At 38.8% G+C, this 25,900-nt stretch overlaps 1 protein-coding gene across 1 annotated transcript; it reads right to left on the reverse strand.

The window, feature by feature from the left end:
• Positions 1-520: 520 nt before the first annotated feature.
• Positions 521-1,780, reverse strand: LOC147463432 (uncharacterized). The gene has a single exon (XM_086528825.1). The coding sequence runs from the start codon at positions 1,706-1,708 to the stop codon at positions 536-538; it is 1,173 nt and encodes a 390-aa protein (XP_086384951.1). The 5' UTR covers positions 1,709-1,780; the 3' UTR covers positions 521-535.
• Positions 1,781-25,900: the final 24,120 nt, after the last annotated feature.

Genomic DNA, 25,900 nt, shown 5'->3' on the forward strand with positions numbered 1-25,900 from the left:
TTTTTATTTTGTGTTGAGTAGAGTTGGCACAAGTGCATCGATCTAAGTCATCCCACAAGCATGGAAGTTGCACGGGTTAGAGCCTTGCATAGGAGATCTACTAATCGTAAAAATGCATCAAAAGATGATGCAAGGTACTCAGGATAGAGCAATCACCTCGTAGATTTGTTGGAGGTTGGAGACTATCTTGTTGTGCTAAAGTCTCCTACAAATACAAAGAAAGAAAGAAAGCTAACACACTATGGTCAACAAGCATGGGATGATAGCCGACACTGAGCGAGTGAAGCATGGTTGGGGAAATGTATTTACTTTTGGAGATGTGGTGGTGCATGGTGTGTACTATGTCAAGATACCATGATATTGTAAGAGCAAGTATGAATCAAATTAGTTTGCATTTGTGAAAATTTAGTATATTTCTATGTAATACTACAAAGAGATGCATAGTTCCAAGCTAAGATGAATGTTTAAAGATGGGCTTGCATCACATATGTCTTCTTCATTGTGAAAATCTGGTGAAAAGGTATTTTTTATTTCCTCAAGAAAGAGGGTTTTGATAGTGAATAAAAGGAAGTATACTTGTCAACCTTGATGTTGCTAGGGGAGAAGAAGTACAAACAGAAGAAGATTTGTGTTTGGTAAGGGATTTTGAGGTGAGCAATATTTCTTTCTTGGACTTTGATGAAAAAGTTTTGTGAAAAGAGACACTAGGTACACAATCAACAATAAAGCTGGCCATTGATGAGTTGTTTATTTGCATCAAGGATTGGGATGGCAAAGAATTGTGATTACTTTCCTTAGAAAGCCTCTCTATATGTTCCATGTTCAAATTCATCTCCTTTGCTTGAAGAATATGGATTTGATGATGCTTGCGGCATTCTAGTCTACTATCCATAGCAATGCAACTTGACGAAACATGCATAGTGTTATCTTGCTCTATGTGTCCTAAAGTAGTAGAATCTTGCAACTGATGTTGGTAACAATAAAGCCTTCGGGAAAGCTTTCTTCTTTTTCGAGTGCCCGGCATGCAAAATCGCTCTCCTTTATGAGCATTTTGGTGACCACCAAATGCTTGAGGGCTCGAGAACTTCCTAGGACAAAATTCACACTCATAAATTGCAGACAAGAGATCAAAACTACTTGTTGAATCTGCAAAAGAAAGTTGGTTATGTGAAAAAACATTTGTTGCATATGCAAAAGAAGCATGATTATGGGACACCTGAGTTCCTGAGAAGGCGGGTGCCCAAGAGTTTGAATGATCTCCTAGGATAGATGAAGTCCTTGAAGATTGCTCCTCATGAACCTCTTGGCTAGGTAAGGACTTTGAAGCTTGGCTACATGAAACTTCATGTCTGACTTTGATTAAGGAGGATGCCCAAGGGTGACGATCTCTTGGGAGAGGTGAAGAGCTTGAAGTCAGAGTACAGGATTGTTGTCCACCTACCTTGAAGATGGGCATCCAATTAGAGTGATGATTTTCTTGAGTAGGCGAAGGGCTTGAAGCTTCGTTTTGACCAAGCGTGAAGGTGGCTGCCCAATAGTGAGGGTCTTCTTGGATGGAAGAGGAAGAAGTTGAAGATTTCGGCTTCTGATGATGATGATGAGAGAAGAGAGAAAGCAAGTCTTGACATGGGCGTATAAGTGGAGAAGTGCGCCATGCTGGGGTTGGCCGATTCGAGCTCTGTTTTGATACAGAATCGTCACCGTCCATTTGAAAATCTGCTAATGGAAATGATATTGAGGCTGCGCGCTCCTGAGTATGCAATGCATGGGACGGTGCGCTTTTAGCAGGAATAATGGTGGCCTGCGATACAGCTCAAGAGTCGGCTCGTCGTGATGGTCATTATAAAATGAGATATATCCGGACCATTCATTCGCAGCAAACTCCGCATGCAATGAGACTTTAAATTAAAGGATACAAGTATAGTATATCCCTACGATTTGCGAAAAGTTCCCATTAAGGGGAATCTTGCAAGATCCTGTGGGTAGGAGACGGTGACGAGCAAGTCAAGCTGAGCTGCGGGAGGAAGACAGAGACGTCCATGCGCAACAGAAACAGGAGCAAGAGCAGGAGACGAGGACGCGCAGGTAAGCTGAGGTGCAGGTGCAGGTAGTCTGAGGAGTAGACGACGGGTTAATTTTTTTTAAATACATATCATTCTCATGTGATCAGCGAACGAGGTTGGTTTGAGTGGTTAACTCATGTGCATCAAAACCAACTTTCCACATGCCTGTGTTCGAATACGCAACCAGCGTTTTGGAGAAACGTAAGAGCAAGGGGCAAGGGACAGTGACGTAGTGAAGCAAGGAATCTGTGGAGATTCCGCTAAATAAACTAAGAAGCTACCAATATGTACCCAAAGAAATAACACTTTCCTTTTTTTCTTTTCTTTTTTCGTCCCCCCCCCCCCTTTTTTTTTGGGGGGGGGGAGGGGGGGGGTGTCTCGTCACTACACTGGGTCAGCCAGGAGGGATCTAGGGTGTAAATTTGGGCACATAGAACGGCTTTGATATCAACCATCCGATCGCACGATGAACTAGGGGGTGAACTCGGGATGAACTCGTGGCAAAAAATGGCGCCCCGAGTTCACCTCTACTTCACTCACCTTGAGAGGTGTGGATCGAACCTAAGACCTCCTGCTTGCCACATGGATGTCGCGAGGTGGTGCTCGAAAATTAAAAAAATTGTTTTCCTACAACTTGGAAAACCTATATAGGAGACGTTATAAAGGTAAATTGACAATATGTAAAGTTTTCACACTAATTTTTTTTTAAATTAATTGGTATTATTACCTTCAAATCGAAAATTTGGAGGTAAATCTTAAAACTTAGAGGTAAATCTCAAAACTTAGAGGTGAAATTACTATTACTAATGGGGCTCAAAATTTGTAGATGCAATTACACTAGACCTATGTTGTATAGAGCATTGGGTAGGTAAGATAGTTCATGCAGGTGGTTTGTATGTGATATGTGGTCGTTGGCCTATGTAGTGTCCATATTTCCCTTTGTCGAGGTCTAACTCGCTTTGACATGTGCACATAAAAAGCGGGGATCGCGATCCCCTCGAATGAGCCATGGGGCTTGTACTACTCTCCTATGCATCATGTGGCTTATACTAGGGACTATTGACAAGGGAGTTGTCGTTTGTGGGAACAAACTTGGTTTGTTCAAACCTCATCTCAATCACCAGGGCACCTAATTTTTGTATTACACAAGAGGTCCAAAGCTTGATGCTTTGTTCATTATTAAGCCAATATAATAAAGAGAGTGATTGCTTTACATGCATAAGGTGCCAAGACGAAGGTATCAAAACGCAAGCCTTTCAAGGTATCGCGAATGCTATAAAGCTACACAAAAAGATAGAATACAAAAACGCTCTTTGGTCTTAGTCCATCTCTCAAATATAACTCTTCAGTGTCATGAGAGGTTAGCTTACATTTCTCGGTTCCTTTCTTGCTACAAATAGTACCCTTGAAACATAAAGTAGTCATAAAGGGCCTAATCTTTTTTTTAATTCAAAACTCACAATTTTTGAGTGAATTGTATTAAGCACCACATAGAATTACAAAACAACCTCAAGCTCAGGCAGAGCCTTGAGGTGCTAAGGACTACAAGATGGATGTCTACCGCCTCACATCGAGGCTTATCATCATTGGCTTAACAAAGTATAGTTCTAGGCTTTACTTAATGCAAGTTGATAACAAGGCATGGGTAACCCTGGACCAATCTCCCGAGTCTTGCTTGTGTCCAAGTGTGTAGATCACCACTCTGCTCTATTGTGTAATCTTTGAGAAGCTTGCCATGTGAAGGTCTCCTTCAAACACACGGAGGTTCCTTCAAACACACGGATGAAAGAAGAAGTATGTGACAATTTGAGTGCAAATGAGTAGGGCACCACTTCCCAACACAAAGGGCCAAATCCTATTCCTCCCTTTGTTTTTTTCTTAATATGAGGATGGCCATGCACAATAGCTAACCTTCAAACCAAGAGAGTCCTTCTTAATTGAATTGGCATGCTTGCTTGTTCTCGGAGGCCGAAAAGCTATAAACAAACTTGACTTTCGATCAAACTTGCAAAAATTGTGCCTTGGTTTGAACAAGCGAATGAAAAGTTCACTAACATTTACCTTTTCCTTCTTCAGCCTTCTGTTTTGCTTTTTCCCAAGAAACATCTCCTTGTGATTCCTCCTAAACAAATGCTTCCAAAGTTGAACCTACTGCTCGGTTCACTTTCAATAAGCGGAATCTATCTAGATTCCTTCCTCGCCCGCCACTTTTCCAAAGAAATTGGAGTCATCTCCCATCATCTCCTGCACGCCCCCCCTTTGTTCATATGCTCGCTCTCTCTCTCTCTCTCTCTCTCTCTCTCTCTCTCTCTCTCTCTCTCTCTCTCTCTCTCGGACTGCACTCTCCCTTTGTGTTCGCCCGTCCCCCCTACCAGAAAATCCATGACGCATGCCAACAATAGAGAGAAAGGCTCTGGGCAAAGAGCCTCCTCTATCTTCTCGCCCCCTCTCCATGTTTTCTAATCACATGCTCCCTTTACTTGTGCCTTGCGCACATCACCTGTGAATGCACCACCATCACATGCATTGCCTTGTTCGCCCACCATCACTTGTCATAAAATCTAATATCTAACCAACCCAAATGATTTTCTCATATTAAACTGGTCATTTAATGTGGGAGAATAAACGGGAACAAGGGTTAGAATATAGACATGTGTTTATGGATCTGTCTCAACACGGGGCCAAGGTTACCGGCTACTCTTTGTATATGACTCTCCATTCAACTTCCTCTAGCCATCCACACTAGTGTGGATGGCTTGAGGTAATTTGCAAGCCAATCCTACCACTCGCCTTTCACCTGCCTCTAGTCATCCACGCCTGTGTGGATGGCTTGACGTAGTACTCAAGCACTTTACAAGCGGCCTACTCCCCACTCTTCATTCATTTTCCTTTAGAGATCCACGCCGCAGTGGATGGCTTGAGGTAGTACTTAAATAGTTTACAAGCCTATGTCCACCACTTAAACTACTCTCGGTTCATTTGCCTCTAGCCATCCATGCCGACGTGGATGGCTTGAGATAGTACTAAAGCACTTTGCAAGTCTACCCCCACCACGCAAGCCGCTCTCCATTCACCTACCTCTAGCCATCCACGTTAGCCTGGATGGCTAGAGATAGGTGAATGGAGAGTGGTTATCGAAGTGGGATCAGAGTTCGAAGGTTAGAGACACGTGAATGATGAGTGGTTTAGTAGACTTGCACATTGTAATGGTACTTATCCTTATCCATCCTCACCGGCATGGGCAAGTTTTGTTCAATTCTTCAATGATAATTTATTTTTCCACAAGGTAGAAAGATGATGAACATTTGGTTTCCCGTGGTTTAAAAATTGAATTTTCATGATTTTATGATCAATTTGTCTACACTTTGATAACTAACTCTAACCCATTTGCTTATTGATATTTGTATATTCTTTAACACCTTCATCTATCCATCCACACAAGTGTGGATGGATTGAGGAGGTTTTAGAAGGAAGGGAGATGTTTCAATAAAAAAGAATAGTAGCATAGGGGAATATGTCAATTTCTTACAAACCTTCTAATAGATTTATTGATGAATTTTATACTTCCTCTAATACCTACCTCTAGCTATCCATGTTGGCATGGATGGCTTCAGGCAAGTGTGAATAACCATGGAGAGGTTTATGTCATATATCATCATGACACATAATTGGCATGTGTTGATTTTTATCAAACCCTCTAACCAACTTGATCATCAATTTTTTGACACTCTGAACACCTACCTCTAGCCATCCATGTCGATAGAGGTGGCTAGATTTTGGTGTTAAAAAGCTCATATATGGAGGTTTATGTTACAGATCATAATGGCACATTGGCATGTGCCAACCGTCTTGAAAGTCTCTCTAACCCATTTGATGAATTGATTTTTCCACCCTATTTGAAACCAACCTCTAGCCCTACACATGGGTGTAAATGGCTAGAGATAGGTGTCAGTAGCCATAATGCCACATCATCATGTGTCAATCAATGTTCAATGATTTGGATTGTGGCCATAGATGTGTTCTATTTGTATTGCCTAAGTCTTGATTATCTCATGGTTGAACTATGCTTAGTTGACTTGCTTCTTAGGTTTCATCCAATTTTTAACACAAAATGGAGATGTAGAAAGGGAAATGGCATTGCTTCTAGCTGTCCATCCAGGCATTGATGGCTAGAGTTAATACCCTTGTTCATCCTAGGCCTTTTGTTTCTGCTGATAGGTTGCCATACTTGAGATGGATTTCATTCACATAGATTTTTTGGTAGAGTTTACTAAGAGTGTAGCTCTTCTAATCCTCTCCATTTAAGTAATTTACATATGGAAGGGAAACTATTAGATAATGATTTGCCTAGCGAGAGAAATCCTCTACTAACAAAGAAAAATGTTGTAGAGTACTTGCTTAAATATTGGGCATATATATGTGTTAGAGACATCCTTCCTTAAAAATTGACCATAGTTTGGTTGGAGGGATCTAGTTTGCCCTCTTCTTAACTCAAAGATGACTGTTTTTTTGGCTTGCTACAACCAAGCCTTAAAGTGGGACTCCATTGTTCTTCCCCTAGGATTCTACAAAGAGTGCACATTCATGTATGCTTTTATTAGCATGAATGCACATGCTCTAGGTGTCACTCATCTTAGGAATGATCTTGTAAAATACTCCCGAATATGTGCATCATACCATTGAAGCCTATGTAAGGGGACTTCCAAAAAAACACAAAAATCAACTATTTTAGTATGCAATAAGTACGCACAAGGTGTAAAGCCTTGATATCCACGTAATCATTGTTATTTGAGACACTTAACACGACGTTACAAAGGTTATTGTGTTTTGAAAACTTTTTGATGTGTTAACGTATCGAATTGAATTTTCATGTCCTTTGAAGCTTGAAGATACATTTGCGTAATTGCTCGATTTAGGGTTCGCTCAAAAAACGTTGCTCGGGCTATGGTAAGACTCTTTTCTTGGTGTTGGTCTCAAGTGGGAGGGATGTCAGAAATCATGGTGTATCCATTTGGAGATTGTACAGTCGGTAGTCCCACAAGCATGGCCCTCGCAAGTGGTATCAGAGCGCCTTGACTAGGTATAAATTTTTTGTATGAACGAATAGAGTGAGGTATTAACACAAAATGTCATGATACTATTGAGAAGAGGAATACCCTTTCTGCACTTGTAGCTTTATGCATGACAGTGGTGAAGGTTTGGTCTTATTTTTCATTGTAATAAAAAAATATAGCCCACGTTCTATTTCCTAACTCTATAGAGACACCATAGGGTTTGGAGTCTCAACATTGCAGATCCTCAAGCAAGAGTCAATCACTGTTGAATTTTAGTATAGGCTACAGTATTACACAGGTAAACAAAAGTCAACCAATAAAGTGTATACTTTATAAAAGATAACCTTGACGTTTTTCCCCCATAGTTTGTCGGACACACCCTATCAAGTTTTCTAGTCACTAAAGCATAGCAAAAAGGGGAAAAAATCACTTGAAAGTTACTCGATTTATTGGGTTCACCAGTTCAAAGAATCTTGTCGTCGTGGATTCATTCTTCCACTTTCCATACCATACTCGCACCATTTTTCTTTTTGTTTTCTAATTACTATCGCGCCATGGCACATTTGTAATGTGAATTATAGATTTACACCTCACCTTTTATGCATTTTGTTCTGTGGGACCAAATTTCATAGTGTGACATATGTGAAAACGAATGCCACACTTATAATTATATACATACCTTACCTAGGAGGCAAGGCCCTAGATTTGACATTGATGCATGTTTTACAACATCAAAATATCCTGCACCCATCAAAATATCCTAATCTAATTTATAAATGTACAAATGTCAAGTGCTTTGAAGTGACACGCCTGTTTTGCCTAGAAAGCTCAATGCAGGTGACCTTGAATGGAAAATAACAGGTTCTATGCGTGGCCATAAAAGATGTGTCCAAAGTACAAGAGCAACAGGGGGTGCAGTTTGTTCAAATTGCAATGCAAATGTTTCTTGGGGGGGTGCAGTATGTAATCATGTTAATGTATAACGTGAGTTCGAAAGGAAGGCTTTTAAAATGATTTTTTTTGAAGCAATTTAATAGAGATATATTAAAATAAGGGCTTTTTATATTCAATTTTTGAAAAAAATCCTAAAATAAGGGGTCATTTTATTCATCTAAACATGTTAAAAGAGGGATTTTTTAAATACTCCATGAACGCACATTATATAGGGGGTACAGAATGGTGCACCCCCCAAGAAATGTTTTAACCCTTTGTTGTGTTTATGTAGCATCAACAAGGGCAACCAAATTCCTTTAAATACTAGTGAAAGAAAATGGACCAATTTGATGGAAAAGATGTAAAAAGGTATCTTTTTTGGTATCTAGAGGAGAAGGAGCTACATTGAGTGCTTGCAGTAGAGATGGTACAAATTTTAGAGCTAGTTGTGGTTCATAAGATCAGAGAGCATGTAAGGGAAATTAGAAGTAAACATGGGGGAACTTGGGAAGCATTTATATTAGCCTTTGAAGGTAGAGTAGTTCATGAAGTAATATGAAAGGGTGACAAAGAGAACATTTTTAGAGTGGGTGATTAGGCCAAAAGAGGGACTTTCACTTGCCAAACTTCTAAGTGAATTTGAATGGCATTATGATCAACTTTCAAGGACTAAAAAATCTACCTTGAATTCAAAGAAGATGAACTTCCAAGCTACAGGAAAGAGATTCAAAGGAGGCTAGAGTTACTACTTGAGGACAAGATATTGAGAAGACCAATTGGAAATGAGGTCGAAGATGCAGTATCACTTCTAGCTAAGCAACAATGACAAAGATGTAAGATGATAGTCAACCCTCCTCAAGTCCCAAGTGTTCCTAATAGTTCCATATAGCCTATCATTGTGGTGCCAAAGAGTGACAAATTGTGAGGTCCCGGTCCCGTCACCAGGTTTGCTTGGCAACTAGAGGGTACCTAAGAGGTCACTAGGCCTTAGTTGTTAAATGAAAAAACATAGTCAAGATAGTATCAATTCCAATCGATAGGCTTTTGTCACAAGGTAACTCGATATTGAGCCATTAGATAGGTTTCGTAGTACTGCCTCTTAGTGGAAGCATGATCTTTTACAAATATTCAAACGTTACTAGATCTCATCTTCCAAAAAAAGAGAAACTCAAATGTATGTTTCCCCATAGCTTTCAAAGGCACTAATCATTTGAGACTTTTCAACTCTTGGTGCAATGAAGTTCTACTTTTGCTTTTGCTGAAACAAATAGGGAGTGGAGAATTTCTCAACAAAATTAAGACCACCCATCCATTAGCATGGCAACCTGAGCTAGTCTCCACAATCACACTTTTACTATTTTTTTTCTAATTACTACCACTTGGGTTTTCATGACATAAAGTTCCTTCTAAGTTCCCTTCACAAATTCCTTAAGATAGCCCTTCAAACAATATCAAATGGCACCAAAACAATCTTTCCCAGACAAAAAACAACATACGACTCTTCTTCATTACAATATCCAAACCCCAAGAGTTTACTCCTCTTGGCAAGATTTTATTTCTCCCTGTTTCTTTGGTTGCCCATACAACCAAATTCTCTTGCAATCCGGGCACAAACCGGTAAGACTCACCTACAATTTGGGCACAAATTTGCAGGAACTATCTTGCAATATGGGCACAGACCCGCAAGATATGTGCACCCATATGCACTACTATAGCGTTCACTCCACTGATCCATCCTTCTTGGATATCAAAGGGAGTTTTGACTATATCAGTATAAAACTTTCAATAAATAAGGTTCGAGAGTTTTTTCTATAGGCAAACATTTCTTTCCTACGATCAAACAATCTACATTTCTTTCCTACAATCAAACAATTTACTTTCTAAATAATCTTTTACTATAAAGAAAAATTATAAAAGAAAACATATCTGCAGCATGCAATGGTTTTGGTCCATTTGAGCTTGTTTTTCCTTTTAATCTTTTCTAGTGTAGGACCGGTTCCTGGCAATTTCGATAGAACATCCTCCATTGCGATTATTTGGCCCATCCATCATCCTCTACTGTTGTTGTTGCTAGTACAATGGCATGATGTTCCATCGAACTTGCCAAGCACAGGTCCTACAATAGACACGACGACTCTTGCATGGGCATTCTCTCCCACTAGTCATCAATTCTACAAAGGTATGGGGTCAATATGCATCATTTCTCTATAGAGTCTCGAGGCATCCACCTCTTCTAGATCCACCAGAGCCATACCCACACTCATGTTCCTTCTTTACTATCGAGATAGTAAAGAAGGCCATTGACAAGATGAGGACCAAGAGAGTTTGACTCCACGGAGGGGATGCAACATCACGTAGAGGCTTTGTACACATGTGCTCATGATGGTGGATTGTCTACTGATTTGGAGAAAACCAAGGTTATTGTGTCTAACACCATACCACAGTGTTAGGAGGTAAGCGCCCACATTTATATACGATAAGGAGATGGTGGATTATACAAATGCATTGAACTATCTTGGGGTAGTATTCATCAGTGGACGTGTGTTTTCATTGAGGAGAGCATCAAAGACTAGACTGGTGAGAGATTAAGAAGCCTTGGGAGGATTATAGAGGATATGCTTGTAGGTTCAATGAACCTCAAGAAAGGCTCTAGAATTTTGACAATCTAATGGCTTTAGCTATGCTTTACAGAGTTCAAATTTGGGGACCCTTAGTGGATCACCATATGGAAAACCTGGGAGCAGTGACGGATGGCAATATATGGAGAGTGCTTTCGTCTCTATGATCTCATGAATGATTTAGGCTAAGGCCTTAGTGACACATGAGATTATTTGAGGTGATCTAGTTATCCTCCTGCTCGTGGTTTGAGGCACTTACTAGATCAGTATCCTTCATGCATAGTTTATGGGACCTCCCCAGAGACAGATATGATCGGCTAGCCGTTGAGTTATCCCAATAGTTAGTGCTACAGGGAGATATAACATGCTAGTGTAGACATATGACATCATGGTTTTAGTCACATGGTTTCAACATAGATAGATTCCTCCATTCTAGTACTCCTTGGATACACCCTCCCTATCTCTCACATGGGCAAAGATCTATAGACTCATACATTAGGATCTGATTCACCTAGATAATAGGAGCACATGGATATAGCCGACACATGAGTTGGGTATGAAGATGGATTTCTATAGAGAGCATCTTCTCCAACTAACAGAGGAAGGATATGTGATTAGACTGGCCTATATGGACACTCATTTATCCCATGGGATACGATGTTTTATTGGTTAAATGAACACAACGTCACATGAGTTAGTTGAGACTAGAAAATTTAAGAGAGTACCAACAGAGGCTAGTATTTTCCAGATGTGTCATAAAGAGCCAGAGACAGAATTACATCACATTTTTCATTGTCTGGTATACTATGAGATACAAGGCCACTTTCATTGTCTATTCAAAGAGGGCTTTGGTGACCATTGGCTATAGTTATGAGATATCATAATCATGATAGATGCCTCCCACTTGTTTTGCTAGAGCTACACAAACACACAGAGAGTTTCTTGAGGAGATCAGGCAGTTGAAACATTCATAGAGGGAGATAACTAACTTCTTTAAAGCACGGACTCGGCACTCAGAGGAGCAAGCCTCCTAGCAACCGTCAGAGCCCACATGTATCGGAGGTACACAAAGACATTGAGCTTGAGAGAGCTAGACCACATCTACGAGGGAGACCACAATGTCGACGAAGAATCACGACTATTCTAGCATGACATCGGAGACGTCTAGTATGACTATTTACAGAGGCGGACATTGACAATTCTCTTTTAGTGATCGATGCAATACTTTCTAGAACAATGCTAGATGCTAGGGTTCTTGGGCATTGATGATGATGATTATGATTTTAGTTTTTCACTTTACTTCAGCTTTATTTTGTACCCAAACATTGTATCAGTTTGGTTTCATAAAACATTTTGGCTTTTTGAAGATGTTTAGTATAGAAATTTATTTCATTTCTTTTCTCACTTCTCCATTTGCAGATTAGAGAACCCTTGTGCAAATGTTAGCAGCAAGCTAACCAGGATACCATTTCTTAGAGCTCTTATTGTAAAAACACTTATTATTTTAATAAATTTGGAATATTGTAACTCCTATTTTAATAAATTTGGAATATTGTAACTCCTATTTTTTGGATAAACTTTGTAATTGATGATCCGGGGCTACAAGCTTCCAGATTGTATCAACCTGTCATTACCCATCTTTAGTTAGAGCTCCTAGATTATTAGTTTTGACCACCAAAAACCTTGGCTAAGGTATAAAAGCCAATTTTTATAAGTTATTTGTAAGTTTTGGATAATGAAATACACAGCATGAGCTAACAACGCTCACCTCTCTCCTTCTCACACTTCCTACTCCCTCCCTGGTTGTCACATTGCAGTTACGTTTTTTGCATTGAAATCGCAGGTAAGAGCTCTACACATTGAAGTAAGAAGTTCACAGTGTTTTGTAGCTTTTGGCATCCCCGATCCGTGGCCTAATTTCATCATAAGTAGGAATTTACACTTCAAAATAGAAAACTAAGCATAGGTAGGGTAATGGGGCATCATTGCTAAGTATTAGGTGCATTTTGAGTCGAAAACGACTAGGTCGAAAATCCATTGCTGTTAATAATCACGATTTTGGCACCTGACCTAAAGTGGGATTTGATACCATAAGCATGCATGATTAGGTCTTATAAACTTGTCCTAGAAGCTTTGATACGTTTGGATGTCATTTGATGCTGTAACGGATGTGATTTGTTTGCCGATGAGCGACTGTCTTTTGGTGATTTCAGTCACTTGAGTGTTGCTTGAGTTAGATGCAAGTTATTAGTTGTTTTCTAAGAGATTGACAATCTCTTGTAGCCTCTATGCACTAGTCGAGTCAGCTTCATCCCATGGATTGACAATTTAATCGTGGGTCTTACTAAATCTACAATAAGATAGGAGTGAGGTTAGACACCCGTCCCACATTTGGCGCCGTTGTCGGGGATCAAAGATACCTAAACTAGGGAAAAACACAAGCATCTTGTGAAGTTCTCCGTTAGCTTCCTCTAGGATCTCCTAGAGTAGAAACTTTCTTTTAGAAACCGCATAGCTTAAGATTGTCGTATTTTGCTGTGTAGAGGTAGCTTTGAAGTAATCGTACTTGCTGAGTGCCATTAAAAAATAATTTGTAGAACTAGAGTAGGATTTTGAGAATGATTGATAGACGAGACAAGTCTTAACATCAATACTCAGAAAACCATAAAAAACAAGAAAACGAGTGTTTGTGGATACTTTCCACAACCCCATTGCATGAGAACCTAGGAGTAGGGTAAGTAGGATCCAAGGTGGATTTCTGAACATTGCTCTCTCTGAAAGAATCATTGTGAGTTGTTATTTGAAGTTGCAAAATTTCAGGTCTACGGCTAGAAATAGCACAAAAAGACTCCAAACCACTCAATTCGACCGAAGAGTATGCTTAAAAGTTGTATGAACCAGTGGGTAAGTTCAAGGAGACATTGAGGTAAAAATTTCAAGAGTTTGTAAAAACTCAAATTATTTACTTTTCTTGACATTTTAAGCCAAATTAAGTTTTGACTTGATTCACAGGCTTGAAATAGCTCCTAAAAGGACTGTCTATCCATTGAAAAATTGCAAAGAAGTGTTCATTTTGGGCATAAAGTAAATAATCGTGATTATTTACTTTTAGCTCAAATTTGACCAACGTTGATACCAGTGACTCATTGCATGTGTACAAACAACTTTTGTAAAGGCACATAGAATTTGGATCACCAAACTGGCAAAAAACAGGGTAAAAACTAAAGTTTGTACTGACTTTCTGAAACTTGAGTGTAAAGTGGCAAAAAATTTGTCCAAACTTGATGAAATTTGATTCATAGGCTTATATTGATGTGTTAAACATTTGTAAATGATCACTTGACCAAAGAGATGCAAAAAATTATCAATTGAATAATCGTGATTATTTACTACTGCTACATAGAGACATCAATTTTGACTTTTGAACTTGTTCGGTGTTAGACCAACATAATACAAGGCCACAGGGAAATTTTGGGTTCAATCGGATCCAAATTGGTACATGTTCACTCAATTTCCAGGTTCTAGATTAATCCTTCGATTTTTTTGCCAAAGTTGAGTTTGAAAGTCAATTGCTGACTCCCATAGCTCGATATGAAGTGATACACACATACCAATCACAATAGTTAGCAAAAACTATACCGTCTTTGTGAAAAATTAGCTAACTTGATCAAAATTGATACAGGAATCAGGTTGTAGACAAGGAATCGGAAACTTGACGAAAATTGCAATCCAATCAAGTGGAAGAAATTGACAACAAGTCAATCCAAAGGTAAGTACTCTATCCAGGGTTTCACAAGTCTTTATGAACCTTAGATTTGGTCGTGTACTAGGAAATCAGGGCATATTTGGAGAAACCTCCAACAGAGTATCCACCAAAGAAAGCATGAATCAAGGCAATTCCTTGCACACTATCCTTGAAGACACATTCTCATATTCAATGTCTGAAATGTCTTCCTACTAGACCCACTCAGAAACTGGAACGACAGTGCGCTATAAGCATATACTCTCATTTTATAAGACTAATCTCCATGGAGCTCAGGTTTTCTTGGATCGTAACGAAGAGTATGCTATTTGCATTGATGAGCATGGTATTGAGTTAGAAGAAGAAATCAGGGCAAACAAACAAGGAAAAATGTACATGGACAGAAACGGAACTCAATATTTACAAGTTGAAAACCCTGACATGATAGACAAATGGGGGTTAGAAGTAAACACCGTAATGCCTAATATGTTAGCAAAAGAAGGACCGCCTGCAACCTTAGAATTCGAGGGATAATCTACTTGATCGTATCCGAGGGATACAATCAATAGATTAGTATGGATAATCCTAAGATCGGAGTCTATTGTTTGGAGGATAGAAATGTGAAAGATCTTTTTTGGACTTCGCATGCTAGATCGTGACAACTAACGCCCATGAAGATCATCTATATTTTCAAGATCAAAGAACCTACCTGTTTAGGGATTTTTATAACAAAACCTTTGTTATGATGAATCCTGAGGAGGTAGAACAAACCAAATGCCAAGTATATTCCATAAGGGATTGGATATTGGACCAAGGACTAGAAACCATTTCAAGAGATGAACACCATGAGAGATCTTCTAAGAGTAATGTTAAGAAACCAGAAACCACCTCATCACGAAGAAAACCGAGTGACACTAAGGCCAGTCCAGGGCTACATGAGTCACTATTTCCAACAAACTGGTTTGAAGGACTCGAAACAAGACCAACTGCCAAGAGACCGAGAGTTGAACCAAATAGAAGTGTTAGACCGACTGATTTTTAGAAATGGGTCAAAAAATACAATGGATCAGTGGATCCATACGACCACTTAGCAAGCTTTAAGCAAGTGCTAAGATCAGAACGTTTATTCGATTTTCATACTCAATTCGAGGGGTTTGAAATGACATTAAAAGGAAAAGCATTAACAGGGTTCCAAAACATTCCACCAAGGTCAATCATAGACTTGAACATATTAGCTCAAGGATTCATAGCTGCTTCTTCGAAAACGAGGATCAAACAGAATACGGTGGCTCAAATCTACAGCTTTAAAAAGAAACAAGGTGAGTTTGTTCGGGATTGTGCAACTCGAATGAAGCAATACATTGCCAGATGCCGAGAGCTAGAGATACCTGCACAAGAACGACTAGTATCATCGTTTCTAGAGGGACTGATAAACAAAGAACTTCATGCTATACTGTATGGCAAGAAGCATACAACCCTAGAAGAGTGTGTGTCAGATTCTATTGACTTAGGAGACAAATGTGATATTTTCAATGCAAAAGATGTCCCTAAGGATAACCAAAGTGAGAAAACAACATCCACCAATCCCACACAAGTAGGAACGGCTGTTGTTGCAGCACCGCTTTCAACCATAGAAGACATGCTCAAAAGGATGAATTACATGATGAACAACATGCAAAACACACCTATGAGGGAACCAGGACAAGGGGTACCTTAACAGGGACAACCAATTAGGCCACCAAAATGGTGTGCAATCGAGGGTAAATGGACCAACCATGAGACTAGCGAGTGCTATTTCCGACCAAAGTATGATGGGAATGTTCAGTACGTGCCTATGAGGCCACAAGGACAACCCATGTACAGATATCAGCCTAATATTTCCCAAGCTCAAAGGCCACCAGTGGGTATGGAAAGACCTCAACTTGTGTTGGGTCAACAACCTCAGTATCCAAGACAAAATGCAGTACTTGTAAAGTACATGCATCCATAGGGAGTCATAGATGAATAGGAACTAGTGCCCGTTACACCCTATGCTAAGCCTAGTCCATCTACAGAAATGGTAGAAGGAGATTGGTATAATTCACACCCACCACCAATGGAAGAACTTGTGACTTATACTCCACCAGAGCTTGCACCAATGTATTATGTAGCTAATCAAGGTGTTATATTTCCTATGGTAAGACCCATGATTAAGCCAAGAACGGGAAACTGTCATAATTGTGGTGCAGATGATCATTGGAAAAATGAATGCTTAGAGATGACAAAAACCTCAAGCCAGTTGAAGCTTATTGCATACAATTTTGCAAAAAGGGAGGACACTTCCCCGAAGATTGTCCTAAAAATCATTTAAACAATGGTAAAACAGTAGTGAACGTAGTCCATGTGATACCTAGTAGCTCATCTGAGAGTGAACCGATTATTTCAATCAAGGTAATCACTAGAGCTCAGGCTAAGAAAAAGAAACATAACTCCTCTGATGATTCAAAGAATACAAAATTTCCTCTCAAAAGACCAAAAGAAGTAGAATCAATAGGTATGAGATGAGAAAACAAAAACAATGGGCTGAAATCGAGGAGAAAGCAAAAAAGCTATTCCAGGAAAAGGTGGAAGAAAATAGAAGCGAAGTCAAAGAAACAACCGTGAAATTTGGAGGATCAATTTTGGTTGATAAAAATTTTGAGCCTATTAATGCATCCTTGGAAGCCTACCAAGCGGAGCTTAAAGCAGGACAAAACATGAAAAACAAATGAAAAAACAATCCTTCTCCAGACATGGAAGCAGCTAAGCTTGAAGCTTATCAAAATTTGGTAAGAATCACACAAGAAATGCTTGAAAAACAAAAACTCAAGCTTGAAAGTATGGCAAAACCTGAGGAGATTATGTTAAGAGACAATCAAGAAAAATCCGAAGTGGTGATAGAACCCCATATTGAACCAAAAGAGCCATAACTTATAGTGCCGGACAACGAAGATGCCTTAGATGGAATTTCATTCATAGAGGAAGACTGGCCAGGACACTTATGGGAAAAAGTTAGAGAGATCAATGATGGGATCCTAACTCTAAAGTCAGCTCCTATATAGAAAGTTTGGTTAGACAACCTACCTCCTGATATGGACATGGATGGACAATCCTTGTATGGGGATTGAGGATCTGAAGCTTCAGGTATGTCTAAACCATTGACACATTGAAAACATTACCCTCTTACTTGGGAGATAACGAAGATGAATCCATAGTGTGTAAAACCACTCAAGTAAAAAGAGCGGAACAAACCCTAGAAGTAGACAAAATTCATTCAATCATGTCTACACCCATTCATTCAATCATTACCCTCTTACTTGGGAGATAACAAAGATGAATCCATAGTGTGTAAAACCACTCAAGTAAAAAGAGTGGAACAAATCCTAGAAGTAGACAACATTCATTCAATCATGTCTACACCCATCCAATGCACTCTTACTTTGGGAGAAATTTTAAAACTCAAACCATATTTATGGAATGATCTACAAAAAACCCTAGAGAAGGTGGATATAACGGGTCTAATCGCAATTTTTTTTGGAAAATTGAAACACAAAATGGATAACAAAGAGATTCATATGTTCCAATGAACAAAGTCGGAGAATACTATGAAGGGGAAGAAGGAAACACCACCCTTCCAGTAAAATATAATTACACAAAAACCATGGCAATACTGGATAGTGGGTCAGGCATAGCCATAGCCACAAAAGCAGTATGGGAATCCTGGGGACAACTAGCCATTAGACAAACTCGAATGAAATTGCAATTGGCTGATGGACACATTGAAAGACCCTTAGGACTACTTAAAAAAGTGATAGTTAACTCCTGTGGATTGAATATCAACACACTTTTTCTACAATAGACTTTGGGAAGAAACTCAATTCCAAAATTATATTGGGAAGACCTTTCATGCATTAAGTACAACTCATCCACGATTGGGAAAACAACTATCTATACTTGAAGCAAGTGGGATCAATAACAATGGTTAATCCAAAAGATCACATTCATAGAGATTTCATGAGAACGCACATATAAGAGTTTGATTCACTCTCTTCGACTGAAACTAAGCTTCCATCTTGGTTGAACAAAGACACTCCTATTTGGATGTGCGGAGCTTCGGAAAATGGGATCTTAAAACGAGAAGAATGTATCTTAAAAAGGGATTTCACAGACGAAGCATATGTACTTGAACACTTTCCAGAGCATTTGTTTGAGCCATTTGAATGGACTCAAATTTTAGCGACAATGGATGTATGCGTGAATACGTCTTTGCCTACTCAATTTTGTAATGAGGATGGCTATGAAATAATTCACATACAAATGATCTCAACCCTCCACATTGAAGATGAAACTCACAAAACCAAGGACTTAATGAAAGTTCAACAAGTCTTTTCAGACCTCTACTACAATGCAACAAATGAGTTAGAAGAACATTCAGCTACCTCAAATGATTCGGGGTCGGAAAAAGAACATTTGAGAGCTAAGTTACTCATGAAGGAGGGGAGGAAAAGTTTTTTGACTTTCCAAACCAGAAATCGAGAAGACAAAAATGGTATAGACAAAAAAGAGACACCAGAAACATGAAAACTAGACCTATGCCATCAGTATCTAGTAGAACACAATTCCTTATGCAGATAGATGCACATGATTGTGTCAAGGATAATATTACTAGCAGATATCCTCCAAATGAAAATACAAAAATGTCAAAAAAATCGAGAAAAACAAGGAAGGATACTCAAGAAAAACCAAAGAAACAGGAAAAGGAGTCAACTATGACATGAGTTGAGCGGAAAAAGAAGTATCAAGAGTTGAAAAAAGCTATATACGACCGGAATGGAACCCACAAAAGAGGATGGTAAAGATGTAATGAGTGTTCCATCCCATTACAAGAAATATACACTCTCCAAGATCAAAAAATTATAGTCGAACAATGTGTTAGGGAACTACGAAAACAAGGTGAGTCCTATGAAGGGCCTGAAAACGCAAAAAAGATAGATCTGGTTGAACCACAAGAAGAGCCTAAGCTTGACTACATTGCATATGACCTAACAGAAGAAGAAGAAGATATTTTCTTAAGCTTAATGAAGGCATACTGAGATATCTTTGCTTGGTCTTATAAGGATCTCAAGGGTGTTGATCCAAAAATCTGTCAACATACCATACCCATGAGAGATGATGTAGAACCAAGTAGACAAAGGCCATACACATATAATGAGACACTCGCTAGGAAGATCAAAGAAGAAATTGGAAAAGTAAAGGAAGCCCAATTCATTTATGAAAATTGAACACATCGATTAGGTGTCTCCAATTGTGGTAGTACCCAAGAAAAATGGAAAATTACGAGTGAGTGTCAATCTCAAAAAAGTGAATGCAGCTACCATTAGAGACAACTCTCCTCTTCCAATCACTGAGCATGTTCTAGAGCGAGTTGCAGGAAAAGAAGCTTAGATCTTCTTAGATAGCTTTTCGGGATACAATCAACTTTTGGTTGATCCAAAAGATCAACATAAAACTGCTTTTGCAACGGAATGGGGTATTTTTGCTTATCAGGTTATGCCTTTTGGGTTAACTAATGCTCCTGCCACCTTCCAAAGATTGATTAGCCATGCTTTTAAAGAATATCTAAGGAAATTCTTGGAAGTATCTATGGATGATCTATGTGTACATTCATCAATCCGAGCTGATCATATTTTGAACACCTCAAAAAGGTATTCGAGAATGTAAACTTGATAGGATTTGCTTAAATTATGAAAAGTGCACATTCATGGGTAGACAAGGAAAATTACTTGGACATATAGTGTCTAGAAATGGCATAGCTACTGATATAGATAAAATTCATGTTATTGCTGATTTGCCTAGACGGACAACAGTGAAGGGGGTTCAAGCATTCATGGGGCATTGTGGATATTACATACAAAACATTTACATGTACGCTATAATTGCAAAATCCATATATATCTTGATCACACACTTTGAATGGATCGAGGCATGTGAAGAATCCTTCATGAAGCTTAAACAAGATCTCACCCTCATCTCACCTCAGTTCCAATATTGAAAGCACCAGATTGGAATAAGATATTCCACATACATGTAGATGCTTCCAATTTTGCCATCGATTGTATACTAGCTCAACCAGGAGACGGGAAAATTGACTTTCCTATTTCTTATGCTAGCCAACAGTTGAACATGGCGGAAAATAATTATACCACCACTGAAAGGGAAGAATTAGGAATGATCTATGCCGCAAAAAATTATAGACATTACCTATTAGCCAACAAATTTAAGTTCTTTGTAGACCACGAAGCTTTATTGTACTTGGTCAACAAGCCATGCAACACAAGATGACTAGTGAGATGGTTCATCATTCTTCTAGAATTTGATTTCACTGTGGTTGTAAAAAAGGGCATCCTATTACATTCGGATTAATCAAGAAATTGACTACGTATCAATTACTAGCCGGTAGGCTATACAAAAGAAACCGAGATGGAATATTGCTCTTATGCATTAATCCTAAAGAGAAAAACCAAAACCTAAGTCAACACATATTATCATAGTAGGACTTCACATTGTGGAAGATCAAACTATGTAGAGGATCTTGAGACTTGGAGTATTTTGGCCAACTATGAGGAGCGGTGTTTGCTCTTTTGTATAGGATTGTCCTCAATGTCAAAAACAAAAACCCATACCTCATGTAACATTGTTCCAAATTCCTCCTGTTCCTAAGTGGAGTAACTATGTGGATACTTACTTATCAAGCCAAACATTTCTTGAGGATATGAGTAAACGCCATCAAAGAGCAATTGAAACTGAAGCAAGAGATTATGCTCTATTGGAAACTAATTGTATCGGAGAGGTGAGGATCAACATTTTCGTCTTTGTGCAAATGAAGACAAATATATTCCATTATAGAACAAGCACATGCTAGATTAGTTGGAGGTCACTTTTCTAGCGAGACCACCACAAGAGAAATCTTAATTGCAAGCATATGGTGGCCAACACTTTTTGTAGATGCCAAAGAATATGTTCAAAGGTGTGATGCTTGTCAACGAGCAAAAATGCCAACATGTGTAGATAGCATGCCCTTAAGACCAATGATGGGGGACTAGAGCTTTGGAAAAATGGGGTATAGATTTTTTTGGGCCAATACAACCACCTCCTTATAAAACCCAAGCTCAATATATCATTGTAGCTATATACTATTTGACCAAGTGGATCGAGGCTAAAGCAATCCAAATGAATGATTCCAGAACCACTGCCGCATTCTTATGAGTATATATTCACGAGATACGGACTACCAATAGAAATTATCAGTGATTGGGGAACTCATTTCCTCAATGAGGTAGTCAAGTATCTCCTTAATGAATTTATGGTCATCCATAACAAATCAACTCCCTATCACCCACAAGCAAATGAACAAGCTAGGCATACGAATAAAATTTTTAGCTCGGTATTGACTAAAGTGGTTATTTAGGAAGGATAGACTGGAAAATGAATCTTCATGCTGCTCTATGGGCTTATCAAGTTTCATTCAAAACAACTTTGAATGCAAAACCCTTTAACCTTGTTTATGGTCTTGATAGCATACTGCCAATAGAATTTCTATGTCCGACATTAAGGGTAGCTAAGGATCTTGAGTGGACTGGACATGAATTGTCAAAAAGACTAGAAGATTTAGAAAAGCTAGATGAGCAAAGGCTAATTGTTGTAGCTCACATCTATGCACAAAAGCGAAAACAAAAATAGTTTTTTGATTCCCATCTGGTCACAAAAATATTCAAAAAGGGGACTTAGTCTTAGTCTATTCCCTTAAGCAATACGTTCCCAAGTTCAAGAAAAAGGGAAACGGATTGTTTATCATTGAAGATGCATCTCCAAGTGGAGCAGTTAAGTTTTCCACCCTAGATGGTGAACCAATGGCTAATTGGATTAGTGGATGTTGTTTAAAGAAGTGTAATTTTCCACTAACCGATGAATTGCTAGAAAGAATGCATGTAGCTAAGCAAAGAAAGATAAATGACAATAGGTTATTGATGAAGCCCAAGAGGAAGCTCGGCTTTGGGTACTCAAAGGAAAGCTACTCTCAAGAATCAAAAAATATCGATTCCCATCAACACTCTGGAAATAGATGACCGACAATGGGAATTGCCGAAAGATGCCGTGTCAACAGATGATGAATGGTTAGATGGAATGGACCTTCGCATCAAAGTACAACTCAACAATCATAGCACGAATACATTGGTCGACACAGGAGCTTGAGTGAAAGCAGTTAGTTATTCCACGTACAAGAAAGCAACAAGTCAAGAATTGACACCAGGAATATTGACTATCAAAGATGCAACAAGAACCCAACACCAACATTGGGAGTAGTCAACTTAAATGTGATAGTACATGGATGTTCATGTTCTCATCAGCTTGTATGCTTACCAGATGAACACATAAATAAGACAATGATTCTTGGATTTCCTGGATGCAGACATACAAGGCAGTACCAGATTGAGATACGAATCAACTCAGGCTATCACCTAAAGGTGGACAACTCATTGTTCCAATTGCACCAAGCAAGGAGGAATGGAAAGGATCTTACCAGCAAAACAAACCATGAAGCAATCAATCTTTTCCATCCTCTCGACATGTAAATACTAAGAGTAGCATGCAAGGAGTCAGGCAAAAGCACATCTTAAGGACCAGCCAATTCAAATCAGGGTTCCCAAAACATCATCGACAGTACCAAAGGTGGTTCCAAAGCTCAAAACACAGAGACGAGATTCTCCGAGCAAGGAACCTAACACGAAATGGATTTGAAAGAAAAAGGAGCACTCTTCTCCTCTGCAAATCTTAAAACCAATCAAGCAATGGAGAGTTAAGTCTCAAAAGACTCTACCACATCTTTTGCACCAAGCAAACCAAGCTACCAATGGCGAGAAAAATATTGACAACAACCAGTGTTGATACCAAAAGCTCAGGCAATTAGCGTGCTAAAGCATCCTGATGGTACAATCAAGCAGAGAGGACACAAGGTACAAGATTTTCTCTTTGGAAAACAACACCAGAAAACCTCGACATCGGACACCCTTGAGCTAATTACTCAAGACCCAACTCCTACACACAGCATATTGGTTTGAACTGCATTGATCTTCAAAGCATGGTAGAGCCAACCAAGGCTATGCATAGACAGGATTGTTCATCCCATACACATAGTCATCCGGGAATACACCATCTAGGAGGGGTGGAAGGGCACTAAGTAATTAAGGACATTGTTTGAAGAGGGAGGAAAAAATTTGATGTTAACATGTGATTATTTGAAAAATTACCTAATAATGCCCTTATAATTCATCAACAAGGAAAAACTTACTGATAATATCTCCTCGATGAGTGTAAATAGTGTATAGACTATCCAAAAATCATCAAAAAATAGTTCATTTTCTTGATTTTGAGACTTAAAAATGGAGAAATCCAACAAAAAACAATAAAGCTCTGTTTTTCAATGGCTTTTCTTAATTATTGGATTTTCACTTTGCTCTTTTAGTGCATTTTGTTATTTTCTTTGATTTTTGCAATAAACAGGTCAAAAATTAATAATAAATAGCAAAGGACCTCAGATGGAAAAATTGAAGACTTGATGGTGATAAAAAAGACAAGACGGACAATCACAAACACTTTTAATCAAATGGGCAGATGGAAGCGGGAAACCTAAATTAGGTGGCCATACCTACTTTTGCAAAATTCTTGCAGAATGAGCTACAGGAATCAGATTGGGGAAATTTTTGAGTCTAACATAGATTTCACGGCCTAGTAGGACTGACAGGGGAATTTGGGGAAAAATGGTTCAGGAAGTCCGGGTATAGATACCCAAGGTAGGCTAAAATCACCTCATTTCTACTTGTTGCCTTTGGAGAGATCCTTTCGACTTCTTTTTGCGCACTTTCCGAAGTCCACAGTCACCTGTTTTCAGCGTCGTCTCACACGAAACATGAGGGTTAAGTTCTATACTTATCAACGATCCATTTTGTACAGCCTGTAGCTAGTCTAAACCCCTAGAAAAAAACCCTAGAATCCGAGCAGTGCACGAAGACCTACGACCAAAAACTGACCATACCTGCATGTCAGCTCAACCAAATGGGATGAGATTTGAACTGTAGCATGCCCCAACATAATAGAACACTTCTGCATCAACAGTTGACCATTCGGCAAGGGTCGAGGGGGTCCCAAGTAGAAAATCTAGGTTTTTGACAAATGCCAGAATTCAGTTTTGACTCCACAGACAGCTTGCATATGATGTCTATACACAATGTATATGATTGGTTTCAAAAAATCAATCAAGCCAAGCCCTCAAAAAGCAAAAAATGGCTAAAGGCTACAGAGCGTCAAATTTGACATACAGGTCAAATTGAGTCCAAATGGGCCAAATTGGATGAGTTGCTTCACGACTATATATGTTGCGGACAAGTCCAAAGCCTCAAAAGTGACTAACCAACACTACAGGCTAAGTAGCCACAAAAATTGGCGAATTCAGAGTCGACAAAGCACGAAGTAATGCCGTCAAGACCAAACTTTACCAAATTCAATTTAGGACTTGTTTTAGGTGTATAGAATGTGTCTAGGTCAAAAATTACAAGTTTTGCAAGAAAATGATGACTGCTGTAAATAATCGCGATTATTTACTTTTGTAATATCTTTGCTTGAAAATTGTATCATCACCTCACCTATCACTTGTACACACCTATTACATGCCAAATTTCAAGTATGAGCCAAAATGATCAATTTTAACTTGGAAAATTGCCAAAAAAACGCAAAGAAGTCCTTCCAAGCTCAATTCTAAGTTATGAGCCACATTTTTAATCCAAATCACCTCATATCACATACAAAGGGTCTATACAATGTCAAGAACCAAGTTGCACCAAAAAATGTTCATTTTGATGAAAAAGTTAATAATCGCGATTATTTACGTTTTGGCCAAAATGGGAAAAATTTGCAACTTTGCCATCTTGGGATCAAAGTACATGATTTCCTAAGCCCACTAGCCAACTTCGAACAAATTTCGAGCTCAAAATCTCAAAATTCCTTTATATCTATTGTTTCAGAGACCTAAAGCCAAAATCTGGCACCATTTTCATCGTGTGCACCCAAATGAGCCCATATTTCACTCAGAGTATCTATTTGGTATATAATTCAAGCCTACAATGTCACATTTGCAAAAACTTGGAAAAATTACTTAGCTGTAAATAATTGTAGTTATTTACTTTTGTTGCAATTTTTTGTTTGGACTTCATAATTTTGATCTTTACATGTTTTTATGCATCTATGCATGTTCAAAAATTGCTTTGAAGCAAATTGGATTCAATTTGTCAGCATTTCAAACTGAAGGACAATTCAGAGAAGAATCTGTCAAATTTGCTAACTTTGACACTCTATTCACTTAACAGGAGCCATGCAAGCTGCAGAGAAGGCTAAGAAGAAGCTGTCGCAAAAGGAGAA

Source organism: Adiantum capillus-veneris, chromosome 2, assembly GCF_014529385.1.
Source record: "Adiantum capillus-veneris isolate H3 chromosome 2, ASM1452938v2, whole genome shotgun sequence".
NCBI lineage: Eukaryota > Viridiplantae > Streptophyta > Polypodiopsida > Polypodiales > Pteridaceae > Adiantum > Adiantum capillus-veneris.